General features: G+C 44.0%; 2 protein-coding genes across 13 annotated transcripts in view; both read right to left on the minus strand.

Moving 5' to 3' along the window:
- Nucleotides 1-5,366, minus strand: part of LOC135106320 (uncharacterized) — a 98,179-nt gene extending 92,813 nt beyond the window's left edge. For 7 of the 11 annotated variants that reach the window (XR_010271264.1, XR_010271260.1, XR_010271258.1 and 4 more), the window contains exon 1: nt 4,923-5,365. Coding sequence is in view for 3 of the 11 variants with exons in the window: in XM_064015210.1 (XP_063871280.1) it covers nt 4,923-5,199 (277 nt within the window). In the remaining 8 variants the exon portion in view is untranslated. Of the gene's footprint in view, nt 1-4,922 lie in introns of all 11 variants that reach the window. The other 4 variants (XR_010271263.1, XR_010271262.1, XR_010271261.1 and 1 more) reach the window with 2 other exon arrangements.
- A 4,584-nt stretch (nt 5,367-9,950) lies between these two features.
- Nucleotides 9,951-16,874, minus strand: LOC135106321 (ADP-ribosylation factor-like protein 1). Of its 2 annotated transcripts, none has more exons than XM_064015212.1 (4): nt 16,735-16,874; nt 14,984-15,200; nt 13,331-13,442; nt 9,951-11,933 (listed from the first exon to the last, which is right to left on the minus strand). In XM_064015212.1, the coding sequence occupies exons 1-4, from the start codon at nt 16,736-16,738 to the stop codon at nt 11,724-11,726; spliced, it is 543 nt and encodes a 180-aa protein (XP_063871282.1). In that variant the 5' UTR covers nt 16,739-16,874; the 3' UTR covers nt 9,951-11,723. The 2 variants fall into 2 exon arrangements, with proteins under 2 accessions (XP_063871282.1, XP_063871281.1); XM_064015211.1 differs by lacking the exon at nt 16,735-16,874 and adding an exon at nt 16,502-16,624.
- Between the last annotated feature and the right edge of the window lie 758 nt (nt 16,875-17,632).

Below are 17,632 nucleotides of genomic sequence, written 5' to 3' on the forward strand. Positions count from 1 at the left end.
AGGAGATGCAGTCTTGAGAACCCGGCTAAGGATATCTGTGGCCTCTGAAAATTGTCGTGGTGAGAGAGCGGAGGGTTTTTGAATAAGAGCTTATATAACAGCTCTCCTACACACACACACACACACACACACACACACACACACACACACACACACACACACACACACACACACACACCAAGTCTCTCACGTGTTTCTAACGTATAACATTCCCTCCAGCCTCCCAGCCGGGCCGGCCCCACACTGGCCTCCCATGGCAAACAAGAAAGGAACGACGCCTTGACCTGCGGCCGGCGGGATGGTGGTCAGGGCAGGCCATGGGAGTGGCTGGGCGAGGCGGAAGAGATGAAGTAAGAGGAGGAGGAGGAGGAGGAGGAGGAGGAGGAGGAGGAGGAGGAGGAGGAGTGCCTCAAGTATACAATAAATACAATGAACTCAAAGGAAGAGCCTCCGAGCGTCTCCCACACGTAACCTAAGGCTCTCTCTCTCTCTCTCTCTCTCTCTCTCTCTCTCTCTCTCTCTCTCTCTCTCTCTCTCTCTCTCTCTCTCTCTCTTACTACCCCCCCCCCTCCCAGCACATTCCAATTCCCGGGCCCTCTTGAAGTTATTGAGATATCTCCAGCTTGCAGGTAAGAGGGAAGGAGGAAGAGAGGGAGGGGGGAAGTTATGGTGAAGGAAAAGAGGGCGTGAGGGAGACACAGCGGGGAGAGACGTTCCTGTGGCGACCAAGACTTTCCATTTCGTCTGGGAAGAGGAAGAAAAAGAGGAGGAGGAGGAGGTTGCCGGTCACCTAGAGAAGACCCGGCGTTTGTGTACGAATTCTACCTGCCGGTTGCCTCTCCTCCCCCCCTCCTCTCATACGCCCACCTCTACCTCCATCCCTCCTCTCTTTTCTCTCCTTTCATTCCCCTCCTCCCTCCCTCCCTCTCTCCTCTCCTTCCGCACCTTCCTTCCCTCTGTGCCTGAACACTCCTGACGCTGTGGTTTGGCGTCTCCTGTCTCTCTCTCACACACACACACACACACACACACACACACACACCAGGCTGGCAACACCGGTCACCTGGAGCCACAAACGCAGGTGTTGCCACATCGTGTTTTCCCGCACCTGCACGAGAGTATCCTGTTTCACCTTCATGAAAAGAAGAAAAAGAGCTTAAAAAGTTTTCTCATGACGAGTCGCAAGTTTCTCAAGGCGTGACTGAGGGCGATGGACACGAGCGCTGCCCCGCGGCCACCGGGGGGGGGGGGTGTCCGACTCACCCTCACGGCGTATATCACCTGAAGGGAAAGGGGAGTGGATCCTCCGCCCTTTAGTTTTACCTGAAATAATCGTCCCTGTGACCACTTGCTCCTCCAAAACCAACAAGTGGAATGGGAGGAGAGGGGGAGAAGGAACGGGAGAGAAAGAGAGAGGAGACGATAGGAGGGAGGGGAGGGGGGGAAAGGGACTGAATGATAGCCCCTGACGGACTCTACCATTCTGGGTTCGGCAAGGAAGGAGCGGTTGGCGGTAAAAAGTCAGGGCAGTCTGGGGGGAGGGACAGCGACGGTGCCCCAGGGAGCGGCCGGCCACCCATCCAGCCAGCCAGCCCCACCCCTGGACCCTCAGCCCCGCCCCAGCCCGTCCCCATCCACAGGCCTTCATCTCCACCCGTAAAAGCCCCGTCTGCAGCCCCATCAACCCCATCAACCCCATATGACCATTTCAGTCAGTCGAAATCCGCCCCAGGCCCTCGCCTTTCAGGCCCTCAGTCCCACTCCGCGCTTGGCTAGATCAGGCTGTGGCGCAGGAGAGCCAGTGGCGTGCATTTATACTCGTACCTTGCATCCCACGAGCTTTACGCAGGTGTATGAGGCCTTCCGTGTGTGTGTGTGTGTGTGTGTGTGTGTGTGTGTGTGTGTGTGTGTGTGTGTGTGTGTGTGTGTGAAGGCCTTTCCACTCTCGCCCCTTCTCTCCAGGGCACAGCGGGATCTCCCACGGGGGATTCCTGACCTGAGGCACCCCGAGGAGTAAAGAAATGCGGCTCAAGTCAGTCCCTCACACACACACACACACACACACACACACACACACACACACACACACACATGGAAAGGAGAAACATCACCAAGAGAGAGAGAGAGAGAGAGAGAGAGAGAGAGAGAGAGAGAGAGAGAGAGAGAGAGAGAGAGAGAGAGAGAGAGAGGGGAGGGGGTATGTTACTGTGTAGCCTCGTGATGCCCTGAAGGAAACAGGTAACTTGTGGGCATGTCTCAGGGCATGTCGTGACTTCACAAGATGGTGGTGGTGGTGGTGGTGTTGGGTGGTGGTGGTGGTGGTGGTGAGGCAAAAGCGGTAGTGACGGTCAGTTCAGGCTGTGGTGGTGAAACTGGTGATCTGGTAATGGTGAATGATGTTGCTGTTTATGTGAGAGTGATAATGATGGTGATAATGATAATGACGTGGTGGTGATAATGATGGTGATAGTGGTGATGGCGTGATGGTGATAATGGTGATGGCGTGGTGACGTAACTAGTGTCTACCAATAAACTGGAAGCCACGTAGATTACTAGATCCGAGAGATTGTGTTGCGCAGTGTGTACTCTGAGTATTTCCTCTTTTGCGAAATTGAACAGATGACAGAGGCGTGGAGGGAGAGAGAGAGAGAGAGAGAGAGAGAGAGAGAGAGAGAGAGAGAGAGAGAGAGAGAGAGAGAGAGAGAGAGAGAGAGAGAGAGAGAGAGAGAGAGAGAGAGAGAGAGAGAGAGAGAAATTAAGAGGAGACGGCGAAGAAAAAGAAAATGAGACGAGTAATAGAAGACAAAAACAGGTGAGGAGAACGAGAACGAGGAATAGGAGGAGGAGGAGGAGGAGGAGGAGGAGGAGGAGGAGGAGGAGGAGGAGGAGGAGGAGGAGGAGGAGGAGAAGCAATTTGCTCCAACTCCTGAAAATGCGTCAAGAAATATCCACCGGCAATTCTAGACAGCGGACTCAAGCATGCGAGACCACCACCACCACCACCACCACCACCAGACCACGGGGCGCATTAAGAAACGAGACGGAAATAGAGATGAAAGTAAACAATAAACAATCAAGTCAGATGATAAACACGACACTCAAATTAACGGAAAAAAAAAATAAAATAAAATACAAAAGGTAACTAGACTAAAGGAACAGAACGATGCTAATTAAGAACGTGGAGCTTAACAGAACGTCATAATCATTAAGAATCTCACGTTTAACAATTTTCCTTCTTTTTTTCCGGTCAATGAATGAGGGTACTTGTTACACTCTCTTCCCATGACCCATTAGAGAGAGCTGGACCGCTGGACTGACCCACCTACTACTACATTTACCTGCCTAGTACTGCCTGCCACTCTCTGCTTCCTTCTGAGTGTCTTTCTCGTGTCTCACTCTAACCTAACCAGTCTTATAGTGCTTTCCTATTAGTGTGTGTGTGTGTGTGTGTGTGTTTTACTAGTTTTGTATCGTATTGATTTCTATTTTATTTTTAATTTCTATATTCTTTCTTTCATAATTTTTTTATGTATTTCTACCCATTTTTCATCTTTTTTTATTTTATTTCTCTTTCTTTCGTAAATTTCCTGATATATTTGTACTACATTCTTAATTTCTATATTCCCTCTTCCTTTCTTTCGTAACCTTTCTATTACATATTCCTACCTCATTCTTCCCTCATTTATTCCCTATCTTCATCAGCTTTCTTTCTTTCTTTACCCATTTATTACATGTTTCTTCCCCATTCTTCTCCTCCCATTTATTACACATCTTGTCATCTCAGTTCCTCCCATTCTCCATGCTATGTTCTCTTAACCTTAACTATTTTCCTCTCAATCCCCTTCACAAACCGTAAAATTCACTGAACCGTTTCATCTCCCTTCTTCCTCCCTTCATCCGACCATTCACTCATTCCTCATTTTATTAACATCTTCACTCCACCCAAAAAAAATCACCACACTTTTCTATTTCATTCTTCTACGTATTTCACTCAGCCAGAACTCCTGCTTCTCTCTCTCTCTCTCTCTCTCTCTCTCTCTCTCTCTCTCTCTCTCTCTCTCTCTCTCTCTCTCTCTCTCCCCGTCCAGCCTCCAGCGCACTCCTTTCTCTTTTTACATTCCTCCTCGTCTCACTCTTATCTCCCTCCTTTTTCTCCCCGTCTTCATCCTTCTTTTCTCAAATTATCGCCCACCCTTACTTCCCTCTCCTCCTCTTCCTTTCTTCCGCGCCCCTCAACAAAAGCTTAGCGACCCTCTGCGATCCGGAAGGTGAAAATAAAGCAGATGACGGCAGGTGTGAGGGTTCTTAAGAATAATGACGGAGCGCTTGGCTACACTCCACTTTACTTCATCCTTTCGCAGTCACTCCCTCCTTCACTCCACTTAGTGCGTTGACATCTCTAAAACACAACTGCACGGACTGTTTTGTAACTTTAGTTCAGCCACACACATTTCCTACCGTCTCCTCTTAAGCCTGTAAGTACTCGTAGATCCCCGCCGCGCCGCACCGCCTCGCCAAGATCAGAAGTACCCAGGAGTTAAGCCTTCCTGACCTTACCTGCCTGCTACCTACTTCTCTCTCACCTTCAACAGGTCCTACCTTTTACTTTTTTTTTTCTTTTGCCTTCTTCATCCCTCCCTCTCTTTCATTAATACTCGTACGTGGCTTCACTCGTCCCCTCACTGCTATTTATCCACCTCCTCCTCCTCCTCCTCCTCCTGCGCAGCCTCACCACCTTACACTTCGATGTTGCCCCCAGCTTTTCTCTTTAGCCACACGTGCGTCTCAGGCTGTTTTCATTGAGATCCGTGAAAAGGAGAGAGAGAGAGAGAGAGAGAGAGAGAGAGAGAGAGAGAGAGAGAGAGAGAGAGAGAGAGAGAGAGAGGGGGGGGGGAGGGGGATAAGCGTAACTGCAGACTCACCTTTGCAAACACCGTCAGGAGAGCAGAAGAGGCCGAACTTGGTGTCGCAGGGCATGGAGGGCAGGACACACACCTCCCCCTCCTGCCTCGCGCACACGTTGCAACACGGGCAGTCCTCCCGTTCCACTACACCTCCGCGACAACTGCCCTCCACCGCGCCCTCACACGCCGGGGAACACTCACACTCCGCGGCTGGGTCCTGGGCCTCCGTGGCTAGCTGTGCCCCCGCCAGGTAAGGCACCACGGCCACCACCAACGCCACACGCCACGCCAACATGGTCGCGACTCACTCACACTTTGGTCACGCACGCCTCCCACTCCTGGCTGACTAGCGCTTGTTCAAGACTCGCTTGTGAATTACTGGCTAGCACATTTTCATTACTGCATGTTTGGTCTGTTGGTCGCACGCTCCTTACCCTCTCCTTCACTGGCCACCTTTCGACTGCCTGTCATCCGTGTACAGAACAGAATATGGGCTGCAGTTGTCGTACCTGATGCGAAAGCAGCGCGGCGTTTCTCAGCTTTCAGTCACTGCTCTGCATAACTAGTTGGTAACCGGTGATTTTGTACCATCGACGCACTCATTTGGATGTTAAGTAAAGGTGCAGGGATCGTAACGTAATGACAAATCCCCAAACAGAAAAATGAAAATAGAAAAGAAAAAAGTTTTGGTGAATCTTACAAGTGGCAGCGCATGTTTCCAGTCCCGGGAGTCCAGACAGAGGGCAGCACCTTGTACTGTGCACTAGGTATCAATCCACACACCTCCATAAATCACTAGGATATCTAATTTGACTCTCCCGCGGAATCTACACACAATATTAGCGGAATCCAATGACACGGAGATCAGTTAGACACCCGCCACTTGTAATATGCTGAGAGACGGACGAAGGAGAGCAAGCGGCGAGCGGCGAGCGAGAGGAAGCACAACGGAGGCAGGGGGGCCGGCCGGTCGGTCTGTGGGTCTCAGCGTGTATACCTGTGGCATCTACGAATCTATTGTCTCGCGAGGAAGCAGTGCCTGACGAAGGACACGACGTAGGCGCTGACGAGACTGCGGGGAAAACGAATCAAGCAAAAACTGAGAGAATGTTAGTGGAAGGGCGGGGAGTGGAAGGAAATCCAGCAGCCTCTTGATTATTGATGTTTTAATGAATTACCTTCTCTCTCCCTGTTGTTCGTGCCCTTACATAATGCATCTCTCTCTCTCTCTCTCTCTCTCTCTCTCTCTCTCTCTCTCTCTCTCTCTCTCTCTCAGGTGATGGGGAGGGGCTCTAATGACGCTGGGAATGCGGCAGAGTGAGGGGATGAAGGGCGCTGGAAATGATGGGAAGCTGAAGATCCCGTACGTAAAATTAAATGACGAATTAATGAAGTAAATAAGCAAATAAGTAAATAAATTAATAAATAATAGTAGTATCTAATAAATAAATATAAAAAATAAATAAAACAATCCAATAAATAACGGAAAACAACAGCAATGCACGAGAGAGAGAGAGAGAGAATAAAAACAATAATAACTGAAACAACTGTGAATTCCGAACGTACAGACAGTGAGAGTAATTCCGTACCGGTAAATACAATATTCATTCGCATAACACATCCTCACTTCGCCGCGACTCGCACTGAAAACGTGTATGCAGAAAAGAAAGGACGCTTCCCTGGTTCTTCCCAAGGGACAAGCGACGGGCAGGAACCACAGCTGATGAGCGCAAGACAAAATATAAAACAATTGAGTCATGTCTTTCCCTGTACAAAAGAAACTCATTTCCTGCCAGAGGTATGCGGTGGCCACCCCCAAAAAGGTTAAAGTTCCTGGCGTCGACACAAGTTTTACTCTCGCTGAACGCTTGTATTCATCGCCCCAGCACGTCAAGAGGGAGCTGAGCGGCATTTCCTCGGTTTTTTTTTGAGCGTACGATAGTTGGTGACGATGTACAAAGTTTTTAGTACTTTGATCAGCGCACGTTTCTCTGATCAAATGCGTATATTACAGTAAAATTAGTATTTGAGGCTATACGTCACACATTAATAGATAGATAGATAGATAGTTTATTGACCATGAGTATTTACACACGCACACACAAAATCTCTCTCTCTCTCTCTCTCTCTCTCTCTCTCTCTCTCTCTCTCTCTCTCACATACATTCTATTTATTTACTTTTCATAACATACGATAGTCATTGACAACATACGAAAACATCATGTGAATTCCTTTCTTTTTCTTCGCCATATCTTCATACGTCTTAAGGCGGGGAAAATTATGAAGCAATGTAACCATATTCTACACGAGTCACGTCACTACCACCACCTCCACCACCACCATCACTACCACAGGACCTCAAACAGTCATGAGCACAAGTTTCCGTGCACGTATTGCCAATATCTCCACGGCCTCTCTCCTCCTGATCACGCGTCACCAGCAGGAGTGGATGTGACTGCTGGGCTTCGTATTTTGAAACGCACCTTTCTCTCACCAGGATTATTTCCAAAGACCACAAAGATGATAAGCGAGGTTCGTGTGTGTGTGTGTGTGTGTGTGTGTGTGTGTGTGTGTTCTTTCTTTTTCCAGAGATGACGCAGAATCTTTGTTAATCTATTAATAGTCTTGTAAACCAACTTGAACCTTCACATGACTTTCTATAGAGCCTGTTAAGATATTTGAAATAAAGCACAGGAATGTCTGAGAATATAATAATTTACTAGAACAGCAGAGACGAAACGCAGAGACCAACCTTACATTATTTTCTTACTCTCCCAGTGCTTTGAGGAAGCGTGATTGTGTGTTCTCATACGGTTCACTGCAAATGTTAGTAAATGTGATACCATTCGCTAGGCCAGTGGAGGATCAAAACAAACAAGGAGAGTGCAGCATTCACAGCCTTCACTTCCCCTCAGGCACGCCAGACCAGTCCTCCCGCTAACTCCTAGAAACACGGCGCTGCGTTTGCTTCTCCCTTTGACCTCTGTTTTATTTGATCTTATTTATTTTTTGAAGGGAGAAAGGAAGAAAGAAAAGCGAGTTGAGGAAATTACGAAAAGGAGAATTAAGTGTTGAAAGATTAAATGAGTGGGATGATAAAAGGAGAGCGGTTCTCCTTGCGACCTCTGTCATCACTCCCTCCCTCATCCTTCTTCCATATTAATTCACTTGTGTAATAAAGGTGTATGTGTGTGTATGTGTGTGTGTGTGTGTCGTAAGTGGCATAATTACTTCAAATTAACCTAATCCACGGAGCAATGTTAACACGCTATCGTCAATATGAAAGCAACATCTTCCACTACACAGCGTTAAAAAGCTCGAGAACCGTCATAGGAGTCTCCCTTGCTACGCCGTCCCGCCCCACGCAGCACAAGCCCTGCTGAGTGCCCGGGGCTTCAGCTTCCAGGGAAGGCATCCGGCTAAAGTAAACTCTCCTACACATGACCTTGGAGGTGCGCCATAACTAAGTACGGAAATCCTTGCACAATACGCGGCACCATGGCCCTTACGTCACGCCTGACCCGCCATTATGCACGGGTCACGGGCGAGGAGGCATTGTGGCGCATTCTTGATTAAAACAAGGAGCTAATGAGCGAATAATGACGCCCCTATCAGTCTTCGGGTGATCGATTGGTTGATGTTCTGGGACTGGTAAAACGCTGATATCTTCCTTTAGCGCCAATCTTTGTGCTTCGCTTCGGTTACCTTGAACAGTTTCTAGTGGAAGGTGTTGGCGGTGCTTCAGTGGTGTTTTCGTCATTCTAGGGTTAATACAACAAGGATCCTATATCACTAGAGGGAACTCCCCCCACCTCTAGGAATCTACGAATCATCTCTGTGGTCTTTCAAAATACTCCTGACGAAAGAATGAAGGGTGTTATGATACGTGCCCTGGATCATCCACTCATAGGTTGGGAAAAACACCTCAAGGCCGCCGCCTCGCCTGCCACACAAAGACGACGCCAATTAAACAACAATAACGCGCCGCACAAAAAGGCGTGACTGGTGACAAGTGAACCCAATCAGCTGGCGAATTCCTCGGTTATGAATATCAATTGTTTGGTGGCGGCTCTTTGTGAAACTTTCCTTTGTATACACTTGCAGGATTTGTCGGAAAAAAAGTGAGCATTCTTACCGTTAATGGACATTTGTTTCTGTCTTTCTATTCACATCAAGAAAGTTCAATTGATATTCTACCAAGAGCGTCTCAAAAAAAAAAAAAAAAAATTGAAGAATCTATGTACAATAAGAATAAACACACACACGCACGCACACACACACACACACACACACACACACACACACACACTTCCGTATAAGCACACCGCTACATTCTGAAGCGCCTTTCACCCACATATTTATGAAGGCCGTAACATTTAGGTGATTGAAACATTCCCGAAGGCCTTGGTTAAGACCACACAGCGCCACTTGGATCACAGGAGCACGCTGCCCCTCGCGCCAAGAGATGACAGTGAATCAACCAGTACACCACGAAGCCAGCTGGTGGCAGCTACTCAAAGTCGCCAACCCTTTTTTTTTTTTTTAAGGAAAGAGGGGTACTGGCCAAGGCCAACAAAGATAATGAAGAAAAGCCCACTGAGAGCGCCAGTCCCAAAAGAAAGAATCATAAAACAATTTGTAGGATAAGGGTCTTGAATCTTCCCTCAACTTGCCACTCTGAGTACAGGTACACCGACAGCCTATACACTCTACACGTGACAGTCCAGGCATAAGAACACCATCAATCAACACAAAATTGACACACACTACACTCCTCATAATTCAATGAATATTCTAAACTGGTCACACATTGCATTAACTGAATGTTGCCTGCTAGTACCACTTTATTTTATGCATAGACAATACTTCAGTCAAAAAGTAACACAATTATTTCCTTCAGACAGACCAACCACCCAGCATCTGCACTACTATACACAGGAGGATGAAGGGGACAAGGGATGTGGTGGAAGGCAGCAGGAGCAAGGAAGGGTGCGGTGGAAGACAGCAGGAAGAAGGCACAATGAAGTATAAAAAGAAAAGTCTAACCAAGTGAAAAATATTCTTTATTCTGATCATTATGAAAACAAAAGATATTGCATTCAAGAAACAGATTTAACTCACTCCTGCAGTGCCATGAATAACGTTGGTACAAATTCTCTAGTCTTAAAAAAATAATCACTAGTGCTCTTCACCAAGTAAATTGTTTGTGTAAAACACTAACTTCAAGAGACAGTAATGCTGCTTTCTTTGGCCAATTATCACTTTTTTTTTTTTTTTTTCATTTCACTGACCCCGTGATCTTTATGAAATAATCTAATGAGAAACTTTCTTAATGCTCCTTTATCTGCTAATGTCAACACCACTTTTCCCACACACAGACACGACAACCGACACTTACTATTAAAGGGAAGATTACATATCATCTATCTGTCCCTTTCCTATGAGAATGAATGTATCATCTTATGTGTCACACAGCTGCATATGAAATGGCTTTACACTACGTTTAAGTTAGATTAGAACAGTGCTTCTTAAACTTTGAGCCTGACACAGAGAAAGAGGCCAAAGCCAGACTCAGCAGGGTCATAACAGGTAGTGTTACAATAAAGTACAATACAGTTAACAAAAGAAAGACCTCATTTAACTTATTTGTCAGAGAAAATGTGGTTTTCAATTCTTATTTCATTGTGTGCAGTTACAATACCAGTAAGAGTTTTATTAGTTTTCCACTTCCAGTGGATTCACCAAGACTAAATGAGTCCAGCGTCAGTGAAGGAAGCATCAAAATGGTATATTTTCAACAATACTTAGAAGGCTTGGGAGAGAAATAGAGAGAAGCTAGAAGGAAGTTGACTTCCTAAAGGAATACTGAAGGGAAAAATTTCTGAGAAACAATGGTTAACAAGAGAAACACTGGATGACAAAGACCTGCCATACTGACCTTTCAGGTGGGAAGAAAATACAAAAACTCCAAAATTCAATTTTATGAGAAACTTTGGTGTCTATTAAAGGTATTATGTAATTCTTCACACAGGAATGGAATGAATCACCAATACAGAAAGTTGCCTATATACTATAAACAACATGTAAAGAACAGAGCATAGTTTATGATGACTTCTGGGTCCTGCTGCCAAAAAACTGTCCATCTGACTCAACAATACAGCTTAGAAGTTCAGTAAGCCCACCATTGGGGGCCAGCTTGACTGGGCAGCTTCATCTGGTGGAGTGCTGCCCCTTGGGGGTGTGCAAGGCTGCCAACAGATCCTCAGCACTCAAGACTTGTTCAAAGCTACCCAATGCATCTCTGAAGTGGTGTGTGTGTACAGGGTACTGTCACCAGTGCTTGGGATGTAATATTACACATTGCTACCAGAAACTTGAGGCAATAATGGAGAATGTTCTGTCACATTATGTACAAGATATCTTAACATTATATTTACCATTCATTTTCTTCTATTATTCATACTTTAAATCACCTAATCATACAAGATAAGGCTGGATTACCTAATACACCTTTGTATGAAAAGAACATAACAAAAGTCTCCCTAGTATATAAAACCATTTAAATATCAAAACTGTACCTTTCACTCATACACATAAAAATGGTGACCACACTACACCCTGCTCAGCATTACACATCCCCTCCCCCTATGCATGCATCATGGTTTCAGGAACATTTTACCACTTCCACAGATCCCTGACACTCATTAAAGTGGGGTACATTTTCTAACAGGCAGGAAGAGGATGCCCAAGAAGCAGCGTGCAGACAACCTCTGACACACACAACACAAACATCCACACAGGCTACACAGTGACCACGTCTCACTTTCTGGTGGAGAGAGCGTTAGCTAACCAATCCATTGCCTGATCCAACCCCTCTCCCTTGATGGCCGAAGTCTTGAAGATCTGGAAGGTGCGGGTCTTGAGAGCATCAAGTCCCAGAGCAGAGTGCACCTCGGCAACCGTCATGGCACCTTCCATGTCCTGCTTATTTGCCAGCACTGCCAATATAGCAGACTTTAATTCCTCCTCCTGAAAAGAGTTGTGGTTTCTCATCACATCTTCATGCTCTGAAGGGATAATCCACCAACAAAAGATTCTAAGCCTCTTAAGCTTATTATATGACCTGTTCAATGTAAGACTTACAAATCTAAAGCCTGGTATTGTCATCAAGAACACACTGACAATGCATCAACATCACAATATAAATCTGTAAAACTAATCCACAGTAGGGCAGCTCTGAGCAGGATACTAGTAGTTGATGTCAGTTCTCTGTACTATAAATAAACAAAATTAGCATAGTTCTGGGATCACAGCAGTCAGCTCTAACTTGTCCTTGTAACCTGTCCAAGTTCAACACACTTACTTGTTCATTCTCCACAAAGCACTTCATTCTCCACAAAGCACTGCTCCATATACAACCATTGCTCCACGAATGGCTAAGCTGCCATATCAACTTCCCAAAACCAAAGACAGTAATATCCATGCTGCCAGTCACCTCACACCAAGGCCACACCCACAGCCAGCCTCACCATGAACAGGATGCTGAGGATTGTTCCATCATCCACAAGCCTGAGAGATGCCACACAGCCTAGGGACTCAAGCCAAGTGGGAGCATCATAGGGGCACACAACATCCCTAACACCACCAGGCAAGACTAACCCAACACTGGACAAATCTGAATGCTCCCCAACAACTAGAGAACTGGCAGATGGCAAACTGTCACTCATCCACAAATACTGGCTACCTCTATGCACTAAATTAAACCAACACTGACCTATGAGTTAACACCTGACGGACAAGAAATAAGGACAAAACTGAGTGGATTCTAGCAAAGTAATGTCCTTGAGCAGAATAAATGAGATAAAGAGAATACAAAGATGGTATATTGTGGCAGAGGGCACCAATCCTAACTTCTGGACTCAACCAGCCACCACATACATAGTAATGTTTCACCAACACTTAACTTCTACATCTGGCTGACCACCTTGCAAATCCAACACTTTCTTCACATTCTGGCAGTAAATTTCATGCAGCCCATACCACCTTCATTCACACATCCTCTAGCAGCTTTCCTTCTAAGCACAAGCCAACTTTCCTCTCAGTACATTTTCAGCTGCATCCCAAAAATTAATAGTTTATAATCAGATTTTAACTCTTTCTTGATTTTCAATAAAAAAAAAAAAAAAAAATTATATATAGAGAGAGAGAGAGAGAGAGAGAGAGAGAGAGAGAGAGAGAGAGAGAGAGAGAGAGAGAGAGAGAGAGAGAGAGAGAGAGAGAGAGAGAGAGAGAGAGAGAGAGAGAGAGAGAGAGAGAGAGAGAGAGAGAGAGAGAGAGAGAGAGAGAGAGAGAGAGAGAGAGAGAGAGAGAGAGAGAGAGAGAGAGAGAGAGAGAGAGAGAGAATGATATAAACTACAGTCCCTCACCTCCAACATAGAGACCAGTTCCTGCTTTGAGATGCCTATCCTGTCCCGGTCAGCTGAGTCCACCACGTAGATGATGGCGTCTGTGTTAGAGTAGTAGCACCTCCAGTACGGTCTGCGGAGAGGCTCATCATCAATATCTTGCTTACCAGTGCATACGAAAACCTTGCTTCCACACACACACACAAATAAATAAATACCTAAATAAAAAGGAATGCAAATATCACTCTATATCTAATGCAGCTGTAATAGAAAATATGTTGGGCAGTATTACACTCAGAACGGACACTGTCATTAATAACAAGACAGTAATAAGTGATGCTGAAAAGAGCCAGTTGGTGTTAGTGCAGTGGTGTTACTGGGTGAGCCACTGTACTGCAGGCCAAATGTGGAGCTGCCAATACAAGGGATGCATGATGAATGACTCACTTCTGTCACCACTTGGTCAGCTCACCTTATGCAAAATCCATTTTTTTATTTACAGTAGAAATAAATTAACATAAATGAAATAAATAAATAAATAAATAAATAAACCTGGCCATAGTAGTGCAAAAATATAATCATTCATTTCTATTTTGCTGTTCCCATAATTCTGGTGAAAAGCTGTAAACAAACCACACATCCACACAGCTGCTCTATGTGACCAAAGTTGACACAGCTGCCCGAATTGAAGGCAGAGTTAATTACCTTACAATGTTCCCTTAATATTTTCATCATAAATATTCCACAATGTTAAAACACTTGTCAGGAAAGCAACAGAGACATATCTACAAAAGTGAATGTAAATGAAATGTAACATGCAACAAAATATTACTTAGTCTTACATATAAAACATTCCTAAGGCAATAAATTATCAATTAATGGGCATCCTGCAATACAACACTTCCTTCACATTTTAACCAGTACTACATCATTTTTCTATATATCTTGAACTCATGGCAGAAACACAACCAATGCACTGATGATGAAACACTATGCAAGTTGTTTCCTCAAAATGTCAATAAATTATGATCTCAAAGTCCACTCTTCAGCCAGGGGTGTTTCCTGTCTGAAGGAGCACATCACAACCTGGCAGATGTGTCTGTTACCTCCATTCCCAGCACTGCTCACTGGATTGTTCCTTACTGCTACATTCTTTTCCACTACAAGTCTCAAATGGCACACAAACCCCTTCTAACTCTATATGTATGTACATGTATTTTCCAGCATATGCAAGCTACCAGATAATCAATCCTGGACTTCAAATGAGGAGATATATATTCTCTATTATGACAACCAGCTTAGAAGCATCACAGAAACAACTGAAAATATATGAGGATAGAATAAATTGATCATGAGAGGCCATTGCTAAGCAGTGAACCCATGACAAAACAATAATGTGATTCAAAACGCATCATCATTCACTACAAGATGACCACAAAAGCTTAAGATTTTGATTCACCTTGACAGGCCTTCAGCAATGTCATTACACTACCTTTATCCAGAAAACAGAAATCCAAAACATTTCAGACAGTTTGGCTATAGTGCTGCTGAACTCAACAATGAACAATGCACAGCCTTTCTAACATTCACACCCTTTATACTTCACCACATATTTAGTCTATATTAATCTTGCATCAATTTTGGAGGACCATAAATATACATCAAGCAATTTACCTGATACTTGTTTGGCCACCTAAGTCCCAAACTTGGAACCTCAAATTCTTGTATGTTACTTGTTCCACATTGAATCCTATAGTGGGGATAGTGGTCACAACTTCTCCAACTTGTAACCGGTAGAGAATGGTGGTCTTGCCGGCTCCGTCCAGCCCAAGGATTAAGATGCGCATCTCTCGGGATCCAATAAGGCCCCGGAAGTAGCTGAGGAGAGCCCCTGTGAAAGGTTTTACAAGTTGATGCTGACATCCACTCCATACACATCATAAAGTTTAGTGACAAACGTGTACACCTGACACCTACACACATAGAGAGATCCACATCAGCTCTTTTTATCAAAGCACTCTAAGCTGAGAAATCATACTAGTTCAGTCAGGAATTATTAGGTGTAAATATGCTGCCAATAAAGCTGTAACTGATCACTAATAGTCCAGATTACCTGAACAAATTATTCACAATGGGAATAAATAAAATGTATCCTATGAAACAAATTCTCAGGTAATACAGCATTACAGGCTTTCTGAGCATCTTTTGGCCTCATCAAAAACTCCTAAAACATCATAGTGAAATGACTCTGGATGAAGAACAACATTCTCCATCATGAAACACTGAGAAGTTAATCTATAATAGACATGGGAGGTGGATGTGACATGGGTTTGAGCGTAGATCCGACAGGCTGAGAGGATGACCCTTAGCCGACAGGACCATAAAGCGCCACAAGGCCTGCTTTGCTTTGGCTTGTATTTCTGAGTCTGGCTGCATGACAATATGACCAAAATTAAAAAGAAAAACATCTTACAACCTAAACCAAAAGCAGCTGAAACTAAGCATGACCAAACATGTTTTACCACTAAAAAAAAAAAAAAAAAGGCCAAGGCAATGCATGGAATAAACTAAAAATAAATTAAATATTTTACAGCCAGAAATGAAAGCTACTAAAAACATCTTATGGTCTGAACTAATAAAAGCCAAGACATCCTACAAGCTAAACTAAAAATGGTTGAAATATCTTATGGTTTACAGTAATAGTGGCTGATATGTCTTAAGGCAGCCCTAAACAAAATCAAAACAAAAACACAGCCTAAACTAAGAATAGCCAAATTATCTTATGGCTTACGTGCAGCTGAAATATCTTGCACAGTTTTTTTTTTTTTTTATGCGAGAGAGAGAGAGAGAGAGAGAGAGAGAGAGAGAGAGAGAGAGAGAGAGAGAGAGAGAGAGAGAGAGAGAGAGAGAGAGAGACTTACTTCTTGTTCACTGAAATTATGTCCTCTCTCACACACACACACACACACACACACACACACACACACACACAAAGAGCCTCGTAGCCAGGTGCACCCCGTCCTGAGTACCCTCCACAGTAGGCTGCTGTGATCTTCGAAAATCTTGCAGGGAAAAAAACCCAATAATCCTTTACAATACTATAGGAAAATGGTAATTGAGGAAAATGAACACTGGTTTGGAATTCTAGTTATTTACCATTGCCGCCCCAGTAAAGCAGCATACATCTAGTACCTTCATTAATGTAAAAGTACACTGGAAAGAAGCAATGATGACTTCCAACAGTACCAGTGATTAAGACCACATCGAGTACTCGTAGCGGCATTTGCCTCTTGTGACATCTTTTTCCCTCTGTACACCTCCAAGTTGCCCTCTCACATGGCCTCCCTCTGACCTACATCATTTCTGTTTCATCTGTCACCCCCTAACTTGTCTACTTCCCCTATTAATCCCATAAAAAGACTCACCCATCGGTGCTGTTTTGGTTTGACAGCTGGCAACGTAAACACTCCTACGTGGAGGAGTCTATAGCACATGACAGTCGCGCAGCGGCACACACACCTTCTTAAAAGGTATTGGATTTCTCTAATATTAAATTAAAGTATTCTACCACTACCTTATTCTATTAATATCTGATTTTGCTATTATCTTATTTAATTACAATTTATTTATGTTAGTGTCTGGTTTTATTGCTACATATTTCTAAGACTATTGTATTCTATTACTATTTTGAAATATTGAGTCATTATCACTAGCTCAACCGACATGTAAAGAAAGAAAGAAAAAAAAGCTAATCAGTTTATCACGTGGTGTACTTAGTCACTATATTACGATAGTTCCCTTCTGTTGTATTACGTCATTCATATGGTTGTATTATATGACACACCATGAGAGCCACATGGACCCCACTAGTAATCTATAGTGCCTTGTCAGCAGCAGTAGTAGTAGTAGTAGTAGCAGCAGCAGCAGTAGTAGTAAGAGGAGGAGGAGTAGGAGTAGCAGGGTTGGGTTCAGTTATGAGTACAATTACATTACAATAACCCAACACACACACACACATACATATGCAGGGCAGAGGAAGGAAGGATAGATAAGGGGGATATATATATATATATATATATATATATATATATATATATATATATATATATATATATATATATATATATATATATATATATATATATATATATATATATATATATATATATATATATATATATATATATTATATATATATATATTATACACACACACACACACACACACGCACACACACACACATACCATTTTAACTCGTATAAATATGGATATTGAAAACCCTACATAGAGCAAACAATTGTCCCTTTAAACTTGGCATCAGCC

Source organism: Scylla paramamosain, chromosome 13, assembly GCF_035594125.1.
Source record: "Scylla paramamosain isolate STU-SP2022 chromosome 13, ASM3559412v1, whole genome shotgun sequence".
NCBI lineage: Eukaryota > Metazoa > Arthropoda > Malacostraca > Decapoda > Portunidae > Scylla > Scylla paramamosain.